Genomic DNA, 23,741 nt, shown 5'->3' on the forward strand with positions numbered 1-23,741 from the left:
CGCCTAATTTTATTAGTCACATAGTTTTTACTAGATACATAAAATTTACTAGTTAAATCATTTTTTTCTTTCAGTTCGCTATTGTCTTTACTTTAGACCACATCATGCTCTCATATTAGTACTACATCTTTTTCTCAATTTAGACCCTCATCCCGTTCTCATTTTAGACTCACATCGTCCTCTCATTTTAGGTCTGAATTTAAGCAGTCCACCGCCGCTTGGACGTGCCAGCCGCCAGTTCCGGTTGCCAGTCCGCTGGTGCGGACACGACCGGCGGACTGGAAAATACCGCGTCAGATATTATTCCATCGCCAGCGCTAAAGAACCGAAGAACACATTCGCGAATATTAATTATTATGGAGCTCGTATAATATTCGATGCTCGTTTATTTTCGCAGTGCTCGAAAGTTCTCGCATATTACTTCAATTCGCGGTTATTTTAATAATATAATATAGTATAATATAATATAATATAATATAATATAATAATATATAATATAATATAATATAATATAATAAGATATAATATAATATAATATATAACAATGCAATATCTTGGATATTACGGACTTTCTTACAGTGTTCTTAAGTTTAACACTGCATCGGTTTCCACGCCGACAAAATTGTAGATTTTCGCTGAAATTGGCTGCCATTGGTCGCTGTATTCTCGACGTCGTAGTTAGTTGAGTGTATCTCACACATTATCTTCGTTCTTCCTAATTTGACAAATTGAACTTTTAAACGATTAAAAAAAAATTATTACCGATATCAAATAACCCGCAATGCAGAAGCTTTGCGAAGGAATGAATCATAAATCACTACAAAATATTTCTCATAATGAAACAGAACTAAATTCGGTATATATGAAATACTCTGACTCTACCAAATTTAGTGATGAAATGCTCCTTGTTCACTGAACAACAAGCTGGGCACCATATTGGCGACGATAGGCACCCAAAGCATCATGAGCGGGAAAAGTAACAGCATGACGTTCCTTGATTTAACAAATTCACTTAAATAGAATAAAAATAAGAAAATCTAATTCTTCCTAACTCCTGTAAGGTCGTTAATTTCTGTTTGAATGTCATCACGCAGGCACTGCGCAGGCACATCATGCAGGCACTGCGTGCTCCGGAGGGCTCATCTCCCCATTGACTGAAGAACTCCATGGACTGATCAAGAGCATGAAGAGGGTATCTCAGTGAGTTCTAATTACCAGAGACTGAACATAGACACAGCAGCAGCAGCAGCAACAAGTGTGTCCTTTGATATACTTGTGCTTCTGACACACGCCGTTCTTTTCGGTGCCATAATTACACCAGCATTCAACGCTGTACCCACGCACCACCTTGTTTCTGTCAACATTTGGCACTTGTCTGTGTGGAAGAATTTTTTTCTCCAGTTATCGCTCCAAGCTTCATAATTTAACCTGGCCTCTTTACCCACGCTGTCTGCCCACACTGTCCAGTTATTCACCCGCCCACACACATCAGTCAGAAAAATCTACAGGTCATACTGACTGAATAATAATACACTTTCCAGCAGCAACTAGGTGAACCAACTCCGAGACCAACTTGGTCAAATTGATAATTGAATTGATAATCTTCAGACAATTTCGTAAGCTAAACAGACCACAAAAAATGAATCCGCCAACAGTTGTGGACAGCTCCGGTGACCATGGCGGTCACCATCCTCGTCAAGGAATCCAGCTTATCAGCGCCTCTATACCAGGGATTCAAGTTCTTATCAGTGCTCTTTGCCTCTAATCCAGCTTATCAGTGCCCTAGTACCATGGCTCCAGCTTATCAGGGCCCTAGTGTCCAGCTTATCAGAGTGCAGCTTATATAAGTAATTATTAGTGCCCTAGTACCATGGATATATGCAGTTTTCTTGATACCTTCCTGCCACTGCAGCAGCCGGGCAGCGCGGCTTCCGTAGGCCCAGGCGAGCGGACTTCGTGACTGCGAAGTCTGCGATGGTCAGTGCGCCTTTGGCCGTCGTTGAAGTAGGGTGTAAGCGCTCCCAATCCTGTCACTCGTCCGAGATCATAAACCTAATTCAGTTCGTCGCCAGGATTCCGTGACCCAGTGAAATGTATTTTATGGTCCGGCGCGTATAAATTTAGTCGTTTTACTTCGCTTTGTTCGTTCTTGAGGTGTCTACATTTTTTCGTGAATACTGATTTCCGGGTGACTTGGAGTCTGAATTTCAGAAGGTGGTGAATTTCCAAATCGACTCCTACTAATCCTTTTGGATAAGCGCTTGATGTGAGTACCTTCCTCCCTTTTTCTTCATTTTTTATACCTAAAACTCAATTTAAATTCTTCATTGTAAAATAATGTATACCTTATTTGCAGCATACAATGAGTATGACACTCTCTCCGGCCGAACCTCTAGTCCCTCCTCTATCTTCAGAGTAATCAGGCTGAGGATAAACTGTGCATACGAAAGATTTGCTCTTCCTTTGGCAACCAAATATATAGTAGCCCAACAACGATAGAAATAAATAAGGCTGGTAAATTGTGATGATTTCGTTTTTTAAACTCAAAAAGCATCACGGAGGCGTAGTGACCTTTCGGAGGGTGGAATTTTGGAAGGGTAATCGTAATAAATGGAGTGGAATGTGTAGTAGGACCTACCATCCATCGTACACTGGAAGCGATGAACTGGACGTTCCTCTTAAAACTTAGCTGATATTTTCGCACATAGCAAATTAGCAAGTGACCCTGCCCTGCTGGATCGATATTGAATAGATCAACCGTCATTGCTATAATTGATAATTCCACCCTGCAAGTTGGGCAAGGTGAAACAATTGTCTCTAGGTTTAGATTAGAGGCACTTCAGCAGTTAAGAAGATACCGAAAAATAGTCTCTCTGCTGCCTGTCTATTGACGTGAAAGATAACCCGAAAATTTGCTCTCGAAAAAGCTGAGGACATCACAGGATAGTTCCTTTTTCCGGCAATAACGTTGAAATATTCATGAAACGTGGTGGAGGAACATATTTCGGAAAAATATTTATAATTTACTTTAACTATTATTTAACTCTTGAAAGGATTTTGGATTTATTACGACACTTTCCAAGCCGGACCAAGCGCACGAACAGGTGTCCAAACGTTGAACCATCATCGAAATCTTTGATGACCGAAAATAAAGAGAAAGGCGATGAACTAAACGAATCTCATTTTGTACATATATACGTAATGTTTGAAGCTTTAGATTAGGAAAAAGAAGTGGTTTTTACTGCAATAAATTGAGATAAGAAAAGACATTTATTCTTTTTATGTTCCATGATCGAGCTATTTAATTCTGTCGTAATCAGAATTTAAGAACCACAATTCACTACTGGTTTCTAACTTGAGCCTGAAACCATTTTAGGTTGAACCAGAACAAAACTTTAAACCTTAATAAATGCGGCAGTGGGTCAGAGCCACCGAGCCTCACTACTTATTTCTTCGAAATCAATCTCCTTCCTCCAGCTGAATATTAATCTCACACTAAATGTGCGCGTCAATATCCAAGGCCGAATAAAAATTCAAGCTCCTCAGTTACTGTAATTCAGTGGCAGAACATATTTGTTATTGCGGCATGTGCATAATTTAGCTATTGTAATTCAATATAGTAGAACATAATGATTGAAACGGCATGTGCCTAATTTACTTACTCTTGTTCAGTTGAAAAACATTAGTACCGTATTGCTGCTGTAGGCGCCTAATAGCATGAAAATAGCGCCTCATTGGTCATCTAGGCACATCATTGGTCTAAATTTGTACCGTCAGCCTTAAATCAATATGGCGTTTTGTTCATTTTTTTGTTATTTGATGTAATTACAGGCTTTGGACCAGCCTCTGCCGTAGGTATACCTACTTATGTCGTTTGTCGGCGTTCATGAATGCACCAGCATTGGCGGCGTTCATGAATGCACCAGCATTGGTGGCGTTCATGAATGCACCAGCTTTGGTGGCGTTCATGAATGCACCAGCATTGGTGCTGTCTCTTATACACATCTAGATGTGTATAAGAGACAGGGGCGCTTGTGATGAAAGGTAATCAAAGCCTCAGCGGGGGGCGCTTGTGATGAAAGTTAACCAAGTGAATAAACGTGCACTAATCCCACAGCTGCAGTGGCAGTTGAGCATTGAGGTTTTATCTGATGAGAGCCTGGCTTGAACTTGAGGCTGATATAACAGCGTTGCATAGATGCAGTGAGTAATGCAATGAACACATGAGTAGGTTGAGCATATGCGGTTATGGGTAAATCGAGGTAGAGGATAGATGCAGTGAGTAATGCAAGGAACACGTGCGTTTTGTGGGAGAGGGCGTGAGTAAATAGGAACGTTCAGGCAGTCGATTCTGCCACTGTTTATGTGGCAACGCAGGCCTTCGTCATTACGGTATTGTGCTTTCAGTCTTGTGCTCACAGTCTTGTGCTCACAGTCTTATGCTTACAGTCTTGTGCTCACAGTCTTATGCTCAGAGTCTTGTGCTCACAGTCTTGTGCTCACAGTCTTATGCTCAGAGTCTTGTGCTCAGAGTCTTCTGCTCAAAGTCTTGTGCTCATAGTCTTCTGCTCACAGTCTTGTGCTCACAGTCTTCTGCTCACAGTCTTGTGCTCACAGTCTTGTGCTCACAGTCTTGTGCTCAGAGTCTTGTGCTCAGAGTCTTCTGCTCAAAGTCTTGTGCTCATAGTCTTCTGCTCACAGTCTTGTGCTCACAGTCTTCTGCTCACAGTCTTGTGCTCACAGTCTTGTGCTCAGAGTCTTGTGCTCACAGTCTTGTGCTCAGAGTCTTGTGCTCACAGTCTTCTGCTCACAGTCTTGTGCTCACAGTCTTGTGCTCACAGCCCTCTGCTCACAGTATAGCTGGCTGGCAGTATTCCACCACCGCAGGTCGACCCTCAGCGTTGGACTTGAGGCCGAACAGCCGCCCATTACATTAAAACTTTCCTCAATAAAGAGCATAGGCGTGGACGCCGCGCGATCTCCTTCTCCATCGCTATATACCATTGATGGCTGCTGATCCCATCACGCAACTGTCACGCTCATGTCTCAGGGTAAACATTCTTACTCGAACCTGTTATGTGTTTGCGTATGACGAGTGTATACGCAATAATTTATAGTACCTATATATTGCGTCTGTAATATGGTTATATACATTTAGTGTGCAATATAGTGTGTATAGTGAGCATATTTTGTGTTTAGTGGGCAAATTGTAGCGTGTGGAAATAATGCCTTAGAGAAAATTCAGGTATTGACATGGTTTCGTACTCGTGAATTCTGTAGCAAAGGCTTGCAGAATTAAATTACTTACCAAGACAGAATAAGTGTGGGACTGTGTCGAAATGATTTCTTTGCATTTTAATTACATTTCAAAAATCAGAGTATATAATTAACTTATATACTTATAAATGATTAACACTTGTTATTATTTTTCAGCAAAACTACTCTAGAAAGACGTGCGTACATTTATCGCGAAAACTCGTGGTGAATTCTATTATAAACATACAACTTCTCTCTGACGTCACGACCAGATCCCTGAGGTGTTAGAGTAACGAAGTTTGTTAGGTAAATACTGGGACCTGGTCGCCGTAGTGATTACGTCGAGGTTACCCGCGTTACTGCCATAAATGAACGGGTCAGGTTGTCCTTATAGTGACACACTTGATGTACGTAGCACTGATACGTCTTATTTGCAGCGCCAAGCTATGGGAGGATGAGTCGCACAAAGAGAAAAATGTGTATCAGTAATTCTTCATAGCCCAACTCATTTTTATGAGTGTCCCACTCATTTTTATGAGTGCCCCACTCATTTTTATGAGTGTCCCACTCATTTTTATGAGTGTCCCACTCATTTTTATGAGTGTCCCACTCATTTTTATGAGTGCCCCACTCATTTTTATGACTGCCCCACTCATTTTTATGAGTGCCCCACTCATTTTTAAGAGATAAAACGGGTATTGCTTCTCTACTATTAAACTGATTGATGTGTGTCAACACTCAGAGAAATCAATAAGACTTTTATCCTAATAACGAAATACTTTTTGCTCTCTTGTTGATCATCTTGACCTATTTTGGCCCAGGAAAAAGTGTGGGTCAATTCTATGTCCGATAACTGATCGTGCTGTGCGTCATAAAGTGTGTGACCAAACTAGGTATATGCCCCTGCTATTTTTCTGCGTGCTGAGGTAACTTGAGGCTTTTGATTTTAATAATTTTTTTATTATTAAATCTTTATTAATAAATCTATTTATTAATTAATAATCTTTTTGATTAATAATAATTTAATCAACTGCTAAGTTTGAAATTGATCCCTAAGCAAAAGCTATAGTGACGTTGAAGAGTTGAAATAGATGAAAAAGTTTGACCAGCTCTCAAGCACTGCTGTATTGGTGAGCGCATCTAGTCGACGTAAGCCTTTGTCAAGTCGTACACTTGTATATTACATCATTTTTTACTGTCAACGGAGTTTTATTCACTAATAATTTATAAGAAAATAAAACGCCGAGTGATTTCACCTTAATTCATGAAACAATTTTCACAACTTCAATTTCAGTTAAAAAAGTTTAAAAAATACTCACGTAAGACAATGAAGTTGTTCTAAAGGTTTTGGCGAAGATATGACTGCTTGACATGACATTTTTGTGCTCTTAAATTGAAAGTTTTATGTAATTATCTCGTTTTTTTATTTAAGTTGAAAATTTCTCAAATTTCTGCAGTTTCATGTTGTGTCTGATCCCCGGATCTTCTTTTGATCGGCGTGATATGTTCCACTGTCATCATGGAAGAAACTTGACACCAATCAACAAGAAGCCGCGCATCCAAAGTTTATAATTGCATGCGGTTTACGAGCGGCCAACCAATGCAGCCTAAGTTTTCAACTGGGCCTGTAAATAACTTGCCTTGAAGCGACTTTCTGAAGCACAAAAATGTACAGTGTTGTTCGCCGTAACATATAGTAATGCCGTACAGAATGAGCACTTTTCTTCTCTCGTCTTCTAACCTATGTTTATAATAAGAATTTATCACTGTGCAGAGTAAGCTTTGTTCCAGTCGAATACATGCGTTCATTTAGCAGAGTTGCCCACACGATTTAGTCGGAACTAATGTATAAACTCAATTTGATTAGTCCTTTCTTGGTGGATTTGTCTTCGGCAAATGCTATTGAAATTTGTATAATATTCATGAGCACTCAAGCTAATTCTTGATTGTCTCAGAGCATTCAGATTTTGCAAACAAAATGGACCAGCCTGGAAAACAGCACCACATTTGTGATTGCTTACTTGTAACCTAATTTAACTTCCTTGTTCTCACGCCCAAGACTCGTGACAAAGTTTCTAATAGGCTAATTAAACTTCTTTGTTTTATCTTCACGCAGTAAGCGACTTTGGTGATAGGCATAATTGGTCGCCTGAAGGCACAAAATTCTGCTTGCTGAAGAAACTTTTGATTTGACCGAACTTATAATTGGTTCAGCCGGCATCCTTGTTAGTGTTGCTCTGTATTATTTACGAGGAATAATAGCACGCGCTGCTATTTGGGCCCCAATGGAAATGTTTTACCTAACAAAGAACAAGAGAAAAACGGACTCAAGCTTACTCGATTTACATCTTAAAATGATTATATTTAGTGAAATTTTACGTTGGAATATAAAGTTTGCAGGTTCTATGCTATGTGATACCCATGCTGTCTGTTTAGCTTCATTTGCGGTAATTAGGTTGTGGTGCTGAAGTCCCATTGCCTGCAAGTTCCCTGGCCTGAAGTTGAAGGCTTGAATTTATCAATGGGGCTCAAAGCATCATCACAAATGCCATGCTTATTGCAGCAACAGCTGACAATACTCGAGCCAAGAGTCTCCTCATTTCAGGCATGTTTTTTCTGTGTTGCAGAGATGTTAATGATAGGCACACGTGTATCGCACCTCGTGTGAAATTGAATACTGTGTGGCCTGCAATCATCTCACATTCAGAGTTGAAGTGTCGCAGTCCTCTGCAGTCTTCATGCAATGCTCTTGTGTGGGCCGAATAATGCGACACTCTTTTGCCAAAAGATTCTTGAACTCGGGTCGGTCAAAACTTGGCTGGAAAAACAGGTGGAGATAAACTGCTACGAGAGAAATACTATCTTGCAACCTCTGCATGGATCAAGCTTCACATATATTAAATTTAATTAGAGCGTGGTCTGTCAATGTTATTGAATTTAATTAAATATTAACCACAACTGCATGTCTTCTGTTTATATATTAACTTTAGCGTAGGCGTCAAATTAAAGCGTTCGTGAAGACTAAACAGAACCTCAGTTATAGACGCATTCATTTTTGTTATATTTTGCTGCTCAGAAAATATCTGACGGAATCTCGGCTAATTCTGACAGCACAGAAGCCCCGACGCAGCGCACACAGCTGGGGATGTTTGTTTACATCTTCCCTGCCTCTGTCTTCCTTCACCCCATCTCACGTCTTCCTTTATCTCATCTCACGTCTTCCTTCACCCCATGTCACGTCTTCCTTCACCCCAACTCACGTCTTCCTTCACCCCATCTCACGTCTTCCTTCACCCCATCTCACGTCTTCCTTCACCCCATCTCACGTCTTCCTTCACCCCATCTCACGTCTTCCTTCACCCCATCTCACGTCTTCCTTCACCCCATCTCACGTCTTCCTTCACCCCATCTCACGTCTTCCTTCACCCCATCTCACGTCTTCCTTCACCCCATCTCACGTCTTCCTTCACCCCATCNACCGATTCAGACAGTGGAGATGAGCATGCATCATTCAGTCAGACCTATTCAGACAGTGTAAATGAGTATACGTTACTCAGACCAGTTGCTTTTATTTCAAAAGTCAAGTCATGACACATACTAACAATTGATACAGTTGTTAAATCAGCATGAGCAGCTGTCTGCGGATGCTATCGTGAGCGAACGCGGGATTAATGAACGGATTTTATTAATATTTATCTATCGAGTATAATCAACCGGACATAATAAGTAGGAAGTAATGAATTAATTATGAGAACTCAACTGTGAGTGTCCAGTCTAACGCAAGCCTCTGCCCTCACAGCTACCATTATGCAAGCCAGAAAACCAAACCCATCCTTCACAAACTTCCTTTAATAGTTACTACAATTTCACCCAGCGTTTTGAGTGAACCTTTAGAAGTGAGAATGAACCTATGGAGTCTTCAATTACTTAGTTTGTGTACCTAATTCTTCAGTGTATAAATAACTTAGGTTTTTTAGCAATAGCTAACCTTGCCGACTGGAAGACTAAGTCGTGAATGAGGCAAGAACGGCAATGGTGACATCAGAAAATTAAACTCCAAAGCTGATCACTCGCTGAATACGATAAAACTGAGATAATTCGCCAGAAAAATTAATTTAGTTTAATAAACATTGTTCCGAATCTAGTTATAGAGTTAGACATACCCTCCTGGTACAAATTTTTAGTAATATACAAATGAAATGAAACGAACGGAATGAAATATTTTTGTATTTTAAAACTAGCTGCATGGTCTGTAACCTAGAACAAAGAAGGAGTTGTCCTAACATCCAATATTTTCCCAAAATACTAGCTAAAAATTTTTCATTGGATAAACTTCACTTAAAAATCTAGATCTAGTAGTTACTTTAGTCTGTTATTACACAGGCTCTACCACTCCTCAGTTTTGTCGTCCTCAAGTTCATGAGCTGAAAATATTCCTTCAATAAAGAACGAAAAGCGATAAAAGTTAGAAAAGCCTCGGTTGCGGTCATGCCATTTCAAAAAGCTTCGTTTTTGTGCAATTGAGAATATTGTCCGTATTTTTATGGTTATCGTTCATTTTCGCAATTGTGAGAGCACGCAAGAGATCCATCTAGCAAAAATTAAGAAAATGTACGGCATTGGAAGGCTAAACGCAGTAGCAAAAGTCAAACTTGAAAATTTTAGAAAAGTCTTTCAAAATCTTCCTGGTTAAGCTATCTTCTAAATTTTTATTGTGTCCTGCATTTATTTACTGCCTTTTTGACCAGTATTGGCATTTTGCATTGCAACACATTACACAGACCACTTGTATTTATTATTTTAACACATTACACTGACCACTTGTATTTAATATTTCAACACATTGCACAGACCACTTGTATTTAATAGTTCAACACATTAAAATTACACAGACCACTTGTATTTAATAGTTCAACACATTACACTGACCACTTGTATTTAATAGTTCAACACAGTACACAGACCACTTGTATTTAATAGTTCAACACATTACACAGGCCACTTGTATTTAATATTTCAACACATTGCACAGACCACTTGTGTTTCACGGTTCAATACGTTGCTCAGACCCGCATTTTTCATTTTAAAAGTTAATCAACGCAGCTTCCTCTCCTAAAATTAACTATGGTTTTATTTTATCGGCATGAGCAGCTGTTCGCTGATCCTATCGCTTGCGAACCCATGATTCATGAGCGTATCATATGCTTATCGATTAATTTTGATAAGCTGGACTAGAGAATGAGGAATTAATGAATTATTTTTGACGAAATAAGTGCACTGTGCAGGTGGTGTAGGCAGGTAGGGTTGCTGAGGCATATATGGTCCAGTCTAACGCAAGCCTCTGCCCTCGTATATAGGCTACGTATTGTGCGAGCAAGGAAACCAAACTCATCCTTCATGAACTTCCTTTGTAAGTTCTTACCTTTCCCCCAGAATTTAAGTGTGAACGACCTCCAGAACTGTAAATGACTCGATGGAGGTATCTGATATTTTGTTGTGCGTAATTAATTCTTCGCTGAGGAAATAACTTATGTTTTTGAACAATAACCAGCCTCAACAACTGAAAGACTAAGTCGTGAGTGACTTATCAGAATTTATCAGAACCGAAATGGTGGCTTCGTAAAGGGAAAATCCATGAAATGAAAGTTGCGCCATCGGGATACCATTTAATTACAGAAATTTGTTATGTTGAATTGTTACACTTACGGGCAATTGCTGAATTCGCTGTAGCTGAAGTCACTCATTTGACCCACCTCGACTGAAGTAACTCATTTGACTCTTTGCAGTTGAAGTCACTCAATGAGTAGCTGCAGTTGAAGTCACTTTATTGAGTAGCTGCAACTGAAATCACTCATTAACTATAGCTGCAGCTGAAGTAATTAAAATTACTCACTGCAGCTGAAGTAACAGGTTCACTGGTTATGTCGACGCAGGAGCCGCCTGCAGAAGCGTTAGTGTTGACTATATTGTATGAGTAATATAATAACCCTGCGAGAAGGTGTTATGATGACACGTTGTGTGGTGCCAAGGCTCCTATATGTGACGCGTTATTCTCATGTCAGGTGAACACTTCATCCTTGTGCTCATAACCCGCTTGTGGAAGTAGCGCTGGATCAATAGTGGGTTTACAGTCATGGTTTTGACATATAATAGATGCGGGGTTGAGGTTATTCATCAATTTGGAGCGCCATGTTATTTTTGCTGACAAAAGACGTCGATTTTGTACATGATTGATAATGAACGCGGTATGTCGCCCGTCTTGTAACTATTGTGACCATGGCGATCAGCTACCGGCATTTTATTTAATCAAGTATACAAGGTACACCGGATATGTCTTACTAAAAACATCTTGGTATTCATGTATGGTCCCAACTTTGTGCTTGATTTACTTTCTTTCAACATTGCTTTATTTAGAATATTGTGTTCATGAATTGTCTCAATAATGTGCTTGATTGACATTTTTTCAACAATGTTTTGTTTAATATCTTTTATATTAGATTCCGTGTGTATAAACTTATTATTGTAGTTACAATTATTCGCTGCTAACTGTTATTTGCTCGCGTGCATTTCGCTCTCAGGGTCTTTTATCAAGAGAGTTAAATTGCTCGAAATAAGCGCGATTTTGAAAATTTAGTTGTCTATTTCAAATCAATAATTAAATCTCTCTCCAAATTGTGAAATTATTTTTCGTTCTTGCGTGGGTCATCTTGACCCAGTTTGATCAGACAAAATAACATGTTTGTGCTACGTTTGCTCGTTACTCACGCTGTGGGTGAGAAAATGTGTCACTATATGAACCATAGAACCATTCATTGTCCTGAGTTTATACTCCCTCATTTGTGTTTAATCATATATGCCTGCTGACTGTACTGCATTTTACGATTTATTTTTCGGTGATCTGCATCTCTGAAGGATCTTGTGACGACCGCAGATCCTAGGGTCGTCACTAGATCCTTCAAGGATGCCGGCAGTCTCCTGCGTATTTCATTTCGATGAATAATGCGTGCGGAATTGAGAGGCCTCGTCCTACGTAATGTATATCGCTGAATTATGCACCACTTTATGACGCATCGTATAGCATACGCCTTCATAATGCGTCATGACGCATGGTCTAATATACGCCTTCATAATGCGTCATGACGCATGGTCTAATATACGCCTTCATAATGCGTCATGACGCATGGTCTAATATACGCCCTCATGGTCTGCTCAGGCTGGAACAACTTGTTGCACGCTTAAACATTAAGAAAAGCAACACTGATAATACACTCTCAGTGATCTATGTTAAGGTGATCGTTAGCTTAACGTTCTCAAGCACCTTATCATCGTGGCACATGTTCCATGCCTGGCTATTATTATTGAAGGCTTGATGGTAGTTGTGTGATGGATTCATGTAATCTCACTCTGCTCGAGGTCGTGATCGTGAATCCGTTTTTCGTAAGTTTATTATACTAATAAAGACAGCGAAATTTATCAGCTGATATTTTTTCGTATCTTTTCTATTATCGCTTGCTATCTCTATCCTAGAAACACGACCAAATGAGTCTAGTAAATGCAAATCAAAGATGCATGCATTAGAAGGCTAAATGCTGAAGTGAAGGTCAACCCTTTAAAAATTCAAATGAAATCAAGAAAAATCTTCCAGTTTTTTCTTTCTTTTGAATTTTACAATGCGCCTACACATGTTTACTGTCTGTGTGACGATAGTATATAAGCACTTTCCTAACTCATACTTATCAAAACTCAATCATTTCAACATATTTCATAATGCCACCCAAAGATTATCTGTATTTATATTTCGTACGTTTTTAACTTTTTATACCTGCAGAAGACAACGTCTTACAGTCGCCGCACAATTCTACGCCTTGTATATCTCTGGCCTTCCATCGACCGCGTTCGTTAAGTTGATTCTCGACATACTTATTCTCTCTGCATAATGATGGCCGTAATGAGCGTTATAGCACGCATGGCACAGTGTAACTATGTGCACACTTCACTCTTATGTTTACGTAGCGTGTCTTTAGCGTGAAATTAAGTGGGGGGCAATATAGCGTGACGTTAAGTGGGGGTCAATAGTGTGACATAAAGTGGGGGTTAATAGTGTGACATTAAGTGGGGGTTAATAGTGTGACATTAAGTGGAGGTTAATATCGTGACATTAAGTGGGGGTTAATAGTGTGATGTGACATTAAGTGGAGGTGAATAGTGTGACATTAAGTGGGGCGTTAATATCGTGACATTAAGTGGGGGTAAATAGCGTGACATTAAGTGGGGGTAAATAGCGTGACATTAAGTGGGGGTGAATAGCGTGACATTAAATGGGGGTCAATAGCGTGACGTTAAGTGGGGGTCAATAGCGTGCCTTCCTCCTGCATAACGATCGTCAACGAATCTCATAAACCACACGAACTTTGCGTTAGTGTTGTACCCTCTAGGGCAGGTGTAATCTTATTCTAAACTTGTAAAAGCTTGTTTTCATTACTTTTTCGATTCCATTTTGGCAGAAAAAGACGTGGTCTCTTATGTTTTCGATCTCTTAACTTTAGGGTGGCCAAGCAGTTAAATTCACCAGGATTGGACATTCGTGTTGAGTAAATCACTGTGAATTTTAATAATTTTGTACGAAATCAGTAAAGTGGCCAGTTGGTTAAGAATGGCCGACAGGCCAAAATAAATAGCCTTTTCAACGCTGACACCACTATAATAAAATTTGAAATAATCATATGAATATATAAGGTACCTATTGAATTATTTTAGTTGTTAAGTTTTTCTTTCGATAAATGCCTGGAGTTCGATTCAGCGGACACAGCCTTCAGTGTCAAGATCCGAGCCACAGGCGACGAAAATTCCTCGAAATTGTACGAAGTTATATTTATTCTGCGCCGACTTGCTGCCGGTCTTGGCTTGATTTGAATATTTTTCAGTTTTGACGCGGCGTCGTAGCTCAGGGACGCTCGATTGCGTAAATTGACGCTGAAAAATTTGCAGTATTTTTGAGTGAAGTCGGCGAAATTTTTTTTTAGTCCCGCTGACTATTCGGGGAGTATTCGCTGCAAGATTGAAGAGCTTGTCTACAAAATCAGCAGCGTTTTTAACGTTTATGTCGACGAGAAAGAAAAAACTATACTTGCATTCACAATGGATTTTATTTTTACAACACTTCTCTTTAACTTCACTTCTTGTCTGTCTGCTACAAATCTTGTTATTGATATTTAATACACTTCTACCTTTCCAATCAATCTGAAATTTTGCACACTTTCGTAAAATTGGAGACAATGCACGAATCAATTGACAGAATAAATAATTTTGAAAAATTTAAAAAAATTTCATACATTAACAAAAATTTTAAATGAATTTTTTTAATATTTGAAAATAAAATTAGAAATTCATTGTACATGTGTAACATCGGAGACACTGGATTTTTTAAAAGTGTTGTATTTAAAAAGTTTTTTTACTGCATATTTTTAAATTGTGATAGATCATTCGTGTAAATTTTGATCAATTCTCGAAAATTGTTCCCATTTGATAAATATGAATGTCGTGCGTACCAATATTATTCGGTTTATTTTAAATGTTTTTCAGCTACGAACGAGACTTACGAGTTCAAATCCATCGTCAATCGGCGATGTTGATTTTAATTCGAGTGAAAACATTTTCTCGTCAACATGACACGTGTAAATGGAGGATGCAAAAATTTTTCAGAAAAACCTGTTATTTTGGCTTCGTTTCTATCTTATTGTAGTGTTATCTTGTATTTTATCATATATTGTAATTTATGTTTTTTTTTTGTATTATTGGATGATAAAAATGTCCTATGCTTGCTATGGTACTGATGCAAAAATTGCGTTCTGTTCTCCACTGTTTAGCCAGTAGTGACAATCCATGCTTACTTGAGCTAATTTTTGCATAATCTGAATCAATAAATACCTTGATGAAATGACCTCCATGTAACCATAAATCTGCATCATAACCTGCATAAATTCATCGCATGTGCTGTATGGTGAAGTTTCTACCGATTTATCACCTTTAAAAATGATCCTCTAGACGTCACGGCAAGAAATAATGGCACCCGTGCTGCTTTAAGAATCTGCTCTGCTTAATTATATAATCGTCTTCACTTAATTACATAATCTTCATTAAATTAAATACGAGCTCTGCGCTGAAATCAATCAAAGAATTACCATCCTTGTCCTGAGCTCGAATTTTAACAACAATATTTTCTGGATGTGTTGTTAGAGTCTGTACCTTATCGAAAATTCATCGGCTTTCTTAAAATGATGATGAATAAAATAATATATGAAATTTTCCGAAGTTCCAGTTAGTATGAGAATAAATAAATTCGAAAATGCAGAATCTCAAATGTGAGAAAATATAATTAGTTGTGGTGGTCTGGCTCGTGAGTTGTGACCTCTCTCGTGAATGGTGACCTCACTCGTGAGTGATGACCTCACTCGTGAGTGGTGGCCTGGCTCGTGAGTGGTGGCCTGGCTCGTGAGTGGTGACCTCATTCGTGAGTGGTGACCTCATTCGTGAGTGGCGACCTCCCTCATAATAATTGACCTCACATAACTCAGAATTAGACAGATCGGTAAGCTTCGATCATGGCTTTGTTTACTGATGGCGTGACGCGGTCCTGCTATACTTGTGGTGTGAGGGCGGCAATTTGTCACGGCTAATTTATCAAATTGATAATGACAAATCATCCATTCGGAACATCAATCATTATAGCTTTTCTATCAACTAGCTCAGAGCTAATCACAATTCAACAACATCTATCAACTTTGCTCATCCACCACTAGGGATTTTACCAACTCCTAATATGCTAGCGAAACATACGATGTCTGATCTATTAATAACCTTCATAATAAAATAAATTATAGATAATATTTCTCCTCTTGCAGATGCCGTGCAGATGATGTCAGTGATACTCCGGTATCAGGTGAGGGATTCGTCCATTATTTCATTCTAACAAACGTCATTATTTCAATTTAGTGAACGTCATTATTTCAGTGTAGCAAACGTCATTATTTCAGTGTAGCAAACGTCATTATTTCAGTGTAGCAAACGTCATTATTTCAGTGTAGCAAACGTCATTATTCCAGTGTAGCAAACGTCATTATTCCAGTGTAGCAAACTGTACAAACGTCATTTCAGTGTAGCAAACGTCATTTCAGTGTAGCAAAGGTCATTTCAGTGGAGCAAATGTCATTATTTCAGTGTAGCAAACGTCGTTTTTTCAGTGAAACAAACGTCATTATTTTTCCGAAATTTGGCGCAGGTTGACAAATTATCTTCGCTCGTAGCGCTTCATTTTGGGCCGTAAGCTCCTGTCACTTGCCAGTCTATATGCTAATTGTCAGCGACCGTTGATGTCATCCGCTCACTACTTTTATGCAAAGTCAAAAGATGAAACCAAACAGAAATCTGACATTGATTTAACGTTTAATCAACGTTGATTCTACGCAAAATCAACTCTTAATCAACGTTGTTTAGACGTGGTTCATGCACGAAAACTGTCATCCTTGTAGCGCGTGAAAACATTGCTACGTATGCTAATATTTTCTGAAATTGTTTAAAAAAATTGAGGTTTAATGAATGCTGAAATTGAATTAACATAATCAAGTCAGTTAATACATTTTTCAATTTATAAAAAGAGCTAACTTCTGTTATAAATCCGTTGCGGATCATTAAAAAAAGCCGTCAGGCGTGTAGACATAAAGTAAAATTCAAGAATGGTGATATCTACACAGCACTCGAATATATTGTAACTCATGAGAACTGGTCGCTTATTGTACAGCATCACCTATACTTATATATGACCAGGTGTACAATAGGTGTACAATTATATATAGGTGTACAATTACTTATACTGGTACAGTTGGGCAGGAGCTGTTCTGCAATAGAAGTTCGTTGAAGACCAGAGAATATTTCTTGTTAACAATTTTCTTGTTGTTTTTCTCAAATCGGGACATCAGGCTTTTGGTAGGACGAGAAAGTTCGAGCATCCGTTCGAGTATTCATCGAATTGAGAAAAATAAGAAGAACATTTTTAAATAGAAATACGCTCTGGTCTTCGATAAAACCTGTATTAAATTATTTATACCATTACCCGTACCTATATCATTACCTACACTTATTCCATCACTGAAATCATTACCTACACTTATTCAATCACCCATAAATATACCAGTTCCTATGACTTCACCATTATCTATACCTATACTACTACCGAAGCCTTAATTTGGTACAGTTGAACCACTACCTAAGCCTTTAACATCAACTATAAAATTAAAATTAGACCTTCAAAATAATCACTAAGCATGTCACTATCATAACTAACGCAACCACTCCCCGCGTGGTGTTCGTTTCACATGTTCAACCCCACCGTGCACCTGCAATCACCCTCACCACCACTGCTGTGATTGCAGTGCCGGAGAGCAGCGAAGGCCGTGGTGAGTGTGGTGGCCGTGGCTGTGGTGATTGTTGTGCTCTTCATCAGCAACCCCAGCTCATCCCCCGTCGACCTGCTCGGTGTCCTTCCCCCGCCTGCATTCAACGGCCTGCACTCTCAACGCAGGTCAGTACTTCCTCCGCCTGCATTCAACGGCCTGCACTCTCAACGCAGGTCAGTTCTTCCTCCGCCTGCATTCAACGGCCTGCACTCTCAACGCAGGTCAGTTCTTCCCCCGCCTGCACTCAACGGCCTGCACTCTCAACGCAGGTCAGTTCTTCCCCCGCCTGCATTCAACGGCCTGCACGCTTGACGCCGCTTGTGCATAAACGACAGTAAACATAACTCTACTTAATTCAGGAACAACGCAGTAAACGTAACTACTATTTAATTCAAGAACAACGAACCCACCGCGGTTCAACGGGTGTAATCAACCCACATATACACGCCCGGTCTACCTTTAAGCCAATTGTAGCGAGCCTCGAGAGCCCCTAAATGGTATGCAAAATGCGATCGGTACGAAACGTCTATACTGTGCAGCGCCAAGTGACTGCCGGATACGTGGGAACTGCACGTGCACGTTGACGGTACGTGAACTGCACTTGGATGGCGCGCATTACACGCTACATTAAACCATATTGAAAATAAACTTTTTGCACGCGATGGCGAAGATGCGCGTAGTGGAAGCTAAATCGCATGGTGGGATCAAAGAAAGCCAGGACCGTGGATTGCTGGAATCTAATCTTATGCTGGAATTGCCGCAGATTTGTCGCAGACTCGACTGGTTGCCGACGCTGCGCCAGTCTGGTGTTGGTAGTGCACTAGCTTACCGTGACCGTGGGATATTTTTATATAATTTTATTAATAAAACATTAATATTTTTTGTTTAGTGCTGTCCGTGGCCGCAACATTTCTTGTCACTCTATGCCACACACTTAAATTAGCAGCTACAGTGAGACACTCACTGAGAAATACTGGCTTAATTAAAATAATTTCAGTTAATTTTTATTCTATGACTATCTACCTATTATTAGTATTTTATGCTAAAATTTATGTTTATAAAACTTTTAAGGTTAAAGTTGCGCGTAATTTCTACTTGAATTTGCTTTGACTTAGACAGCCCTTAGAGCAGGGCGGTCCAGTGGTTACAGTTCAGAGTACCAAGATTGGCGCAGAGAGGCGCGGGTTCGATCCCAGCTCTGTGCGCCAGTTTCTGGTCAGAATCCGCGAGGAGGCCGGGCGGTTAAGCAAAGCAAAATTATAGCTTTGAGTTGAGAGTTCGAGACCGCAACAAGCTGTGAATGTTCTGCGATGTTCAGAATTGGCGACAGGCCTACGGCCTACTAAACGCTGAAACCGCTATATAAAAAGCTATAGACTCCTCTTGGAAAGTCTATCCTTACACCTCCCGTATAAAGTCCCCCTTTAAACCTAGTACCGGTATCCCCCACTCGGGTGTGCAGGCATGTGCTGGGGGAGCGAGGGCGCTACAAGGACTACGCGGGTGCCGACAACGACGCCCTTCTGGACGCCATTTTTGTAAGCGCCCAACCGCCCACGCCGGGCGCGTCCGCCGCCCAGAGCAGCTGTCGCCCCGCGCGCCACATTATGTTCCTCAAGACGCACAAGTGCGCATCGTCGTCCGTCCAGGTGACAACTTTAACCTAGCCGATAATTTAACACTACATTTGCAACGCTTGCTGTCATGCATCACTAATATGTTCCTCCTATAGTATTTAACATATCAAACTTCCAACACGTCTTTGGCACCAATATTCATCAAACTTTCAATATATCAAACTTCCAACATATATCAAACTTTCAACACAAATCAAGCTTACAGGACATCTGCATTCTTGAGTAGGTGACAATTTTGATTAAATCTAGTATCGATAACATAACGTCTAGAGGCTAAATAAAATTTTTGTCGCGACCTTAAATCTGCAAATAAATTTTTTAGTGAACTTCCAGGCTTGACAGATACCATTGGTTATGTACTTGAAAATTAGCTTTTTTAGTTCCAAGTAATGGTTCGTTATTTTCGGCTGTAACTCCCCACTCGAAATCTCCATCACTTCTTGCCCTCAGTTTATACGCTCCTTTGATTTTCTCTACTTCGGTTCTTCTTCCTCCCCCTAATTTTTCCTTCCCTGTGTTTTTCTTTTCCCTCATTCTTTTTTCCTTAAAATTTTCTTCCCCTTACTTCTTTTTCATCTCAGTTTTTCTTCCCCCTACTTCTTCCTTCCTTCCATTTTTCTTTTCCCTTATTCTTTTTTTCATCAAATTTTCTTCCCCCTAATTCCTCCTTCCCTCAGTTTTTCTTTTCGCGACGCTGCTAATCTTGTTGCCGCGCTCCGCCCCCAGAATTTGTTTTTGCGGTACGGGCTACTGCACAACCTCACGTTTGCTCTGCCTGCTGCTGGCAACTACTTGGGAAATCCTATTCTCTTCAAAGTAAGTTTAAATATACACCGTTATTGCTGTCGAGAATATATTTACATTCAATTTGATTCCTTAGTGTTTGATTTCTTGCTATTAGATGAACGAATTATTAAAGAGTTTGACCACAAGTTTAGTGTAATATTGAAAGAGCATTTGGTTAAAGAAGAGATCGATATTGTCTTGGTTTGCGTGGATGATTCAGTTAAGAGTTTTCTTGCTGAAAATTTTTCAAAATTTGCCTGACGTTAATAATTTAGTTTGGTGCGTTGGCAACAGGCCGGCATGGTGGCGCGCAATCTGCTGCCGCCAGAGGGCGTAGTGGACATATTCGCAGTTCACACGCGCCTCAACCCATCGGAGCATCGCAAGGTCCTGCATCCTGACACGATATTTCTGACGGTCGTACGTGATCCTTCGCTACTCTTCGAGAGCCTCTACAATTACTTCCATCTTGGCAAGTTCTACGAGGACGCGCCCTTGGAGGAGTTCCTCACCCTCCCTCTGGAGGTAATCGATAGCTCTTGGGGCGCTCGGGGCTTCCAAGAGCCTTCCTCTTACTGTCTCTGGCAGGCTGTTGTTCGTATCGCAAGCCCTTAGCTGCATGTGAAGGCTCTTAGTTATGGCAGCTACTCTTATGAGCTGTTATTTGTACCAAGAACAGCGGCTGTCTCATCCATTAAGAAGTGGTGCTCGAGATATGAAGCTCTTAGCAGATGGTTGTTTTGAATCGAAGTAGTTTGTGGTTCAAAAATTGTCTTTCGATCAATTCACTCATACTTTGAGACGTTAGTTGTTTTTTACTTTTATTTGAAGTTGTTAGTTGCCAGCCGCTCGTATACGAGTATTAAGTGTTCAGATCATTCCACTCACATATGAAGCTCTCAAACAGGTAATTGTTCTTACTTGAAGTTGTTAGTTGCCAGCCGCTACTATCTTAAGTGTATCGATCAATACACTCGTGCATAAAACCATTAGCAGATAGTAGCTCATATTCGAAGAGCAACAGTTCCTAGCAACAGTTCCCTAATATTATTAAAGAGCTGCACGCGTCTCAATGCTTTGAATGAAGACTGCGTGTGATTGACCGCCCTTGTGTTAAGTACCAAAGTGCTTTATTCGTGTCTTGTACTCTCACCTCAGACGCACATATTCTTTTATTTAATTTATTACAGTTTTAGCAGAAGAGTTCACTCTCTTATTCTTTCCGAACAAATTCTCGTATTTGAAGAAAAACCTTTTAGTGGCAGTGCCTCGCAATAAGTCAGATTCTTCGTAACGGCTTTTACTGTGTTTTGCGCGATAAAATTAAAAAAAAAAACGTGTGTTATAATCGATTGTGAAACACGCGAAAATGATTTACTAAATATACGCATGTTTATTTAAGGTGCTTTTTGACGAATTGAGAAGTAAAATCAACGCTGAATCGATCTCAATGTTTCATCTATTTCAGTATGATGCAAATTCATCAGAGAAGAAATAAGTATTTTATTGTGTTTTGGGGGTCTTAATGTATGGAATTTAATTCAGAAACCTGAAATTTTCAGCTGCAACCCCGTCTCATAACTGCTGAATTCGAAAGATATTATTCGTTTTCAATCTATCCAGTAGGATAAATTATAGCTCGTGTGTATTTTATACTTGATTATAATTTTTCTTTCTTGAAAAATTTCGATTCATGATGTGAAACAAATTAGTTTCAATATTCATTTTTCAATTAAATACCATTTTTATGAACAGTGATGTAACTCCTTCTAAACTCTTGGTTTCTGGCCTGAAATACTTCACAATTCTTGTTTCTGTCTTGAAATACAAATGTTCTTCCATCACTACGACGGTCCGTGGTATGCTTGATGTTACTTTTTCTATCCGTCAGATGCAAATGGAGTTACGGAAGCGAAGCGGGCGCTTCGGCCACAACATGATGCTCTTCGACATGGGCATGGAAATGCACAGCAACATCACAGCCATCGAAATCCGGAGAGCCATCGACCAGGCCGACGAGATGTTCGATCTCGTGCTCATAGCCGAGAAGATGGACGAGAGTCTCATTCTGCTGAAGGAGCTGCTATGCTGGGACTACAGAGACATGATTTTCTTCTCTAAAAACGCCCGTAGGGACAACGTGAAGCCTGACTTGTCGGTGAGTGCCATAGAGCGGATGAGGGAGCTCAACAGCGGAGATGTCCTCTTGTACGACCACTTCTTGGCCCGCCATGAGCAGACCGTCCTCCGCTACGGGACTGAGAAGATGGCCAACGAGGTCGCCTCACTCAGAGCCTTAAGAGAAGAGTTCTTCGAGTACTGCGGCACCCACGTGGTCGACGGCTTTGATGCCGACGATGTTTTTAGAGAATATTCCAACCAAGTCAACGGGTATGTGTTGGATAACAGAGCGGACCTTGATTGCCTGCTTCTGTCATTACCAGAACTTTCTCTTATCAAGAAAATTAGAAAGAATCAGCAAAATACTGCCATTGACTTTGAACGAATGTCGTTGTTGTATAAAGAAAATTTTGAATTAGATGGTCAATCAAATGCGCTGGACAATACATTTATAACTCACCCTGGTGGGGAGTTAATGTTACAAGGAATAAATAATACGTTCTATGATAGCACTTAAAGCGAGTTCTCTTCAGTAGAGGCCATTGTATTCTATCGCCAGTAACTTGGAAGAAAGTCACCAACTCTAAACTAAGATGTCTGCCTTATAGATTATGTGCTGATGTGAATAACTTTGATATTCATATTTTGATAAGAAAAGAATGATTAGAATATTCTGACCAACATATATTCAATTTAAACTACGGAATTTAAAGAGGATTTAAGAATTTCTTGTTGGTTTTCCAGAAATTCCTTTTGAAAAAAAAATATATATATACATATATTTAGTGCATTGACTAAAAAAGTATGTATAATGTGTGCGAAGCAGGTTAACTTGAGACAACTGGTCTTCGTTCTGCATATACGAGGTCATTTATCCTGCAGTCGCGTCTGCTTGCCGGTAACCTGTTAACTGTTAACCTGCTAGGTTGGTACGCTGCTAACAGCCAAGTTGCTGTGCTGTTATTAACAGTCAGCCAAGTTGCTGCGCTGTTGTTAACAGTCTGCCAAGTCGGTGTGCTGTTGTTAACAGTCTGCCAAGTTGCTGTGCTGTTGTTAACAGTCTGCCAAGTCGGTGTGCTGTTGTTAACAGTCTGCCAAGTTGCTGCGCTGTTGTTAACAGTCTGCCAAGTTGCTGTGCTGTTATTAACAGTCAGCCAAGTTGGTGTGCTGTTGTTAACAGTCTGCCAAGTCGGTGTGCTGTTGTTAACAGTCTGCCAAGTTGGTGTGCTGTTGTTAACAGTCTGCCAAGTCGGTGTGCTGTTGTTAACAGTCAGCCTTGTCGGTGTGCTGTTGTTAACAGTCTGCCTTGTCGGTGTGCTGTTGTTAACAGTCAGCCTTGTCGGTGTGCTGTTGTTAACAGTCAGCCAATTGCTGTGCTGTTGTTAACAGTCTGCCACTTTAATACGCTAGCGACAGTTCAATCAATAGAAAAAAATATCAATGTAAATGATGCATTCAGTTATCATTTAGTTAACACTTGAATGATATA

General features: G+C 39.9%; 1 protein-coding gene across 1 annotated transcript; it reads left to right on the plus strand.

Annotated features, from left to right (window-relative positions):
• Positions 1-2,003: 2,003 nt before the first annotated feature.
• Positions 2,004-23,006, plus strand: LOC108680318 (galactosylceramide sulfotransferase). Its single transcript, XM_018169121.2, has 7 exons — positions 2,004-2,266; positions 16,158-16,195; positions 17,685-17,833; positions 19,171-19,357; positions 20,072-20,161; positions 20,426-20,656; positions 22,023-23,006. Exons 2-7 carry the CDS (start codon positions 16,169-16,171, stop codon positions 22,767-22,769), a joined length of 1,431 nt encoding a protein of 476 aa, XP_018024610.2. The 5' UTR covers positions 2,004-2,266; positions 16,158-16,168; the 3' UTR covers positions 22,770-23,006.
• Positions 23,007-23,741: the final 735 nt, after the last annotated feature.

The sequence above is a fragment of the Hyalella azteca genome, unplaced genomic scaffold (assembly GCF_000764305.2).
Source record: "Hyalella azteca isolate HAZT.00-mixed unplaced genomic scaffold, Hazt_2.0.2 contig9555, whole genome shotgun sequence".
Classification (NCBI taxonomy): Eukaryota; Metazoa; Arthropoda; class Malacostraca; order Amphipoda; family Hyalellidae; genus Hyalella; species Hyalella azteca.

What these genes read in the sequence shown, in the direction of transcription:
- LOC108680318 (XM_018169121.2), top strand. Translation starts at nt 16,169, where the DNA reads ATGATGTCAGTGATACTCCGGTATCAG. An exon ending in GCGCATCGTCGTCCGTCCAG is followed by an intron (nt 19,358 to 20,071) that starts GTGACAACTTTA and finishes CTCCGCCCCCAG; the next exon opens with AATTTGTTTTTGCGGTACGG. An exon ending in GAAATCCTATTCTCTTCAAA is followed by an intron (nt 20,162 to 20,425) that starts GTAAGTTTAAAT and finishes CGTTGGCAACAG; the next exon opens with GCCGGCATGGTGGCGCGCAA.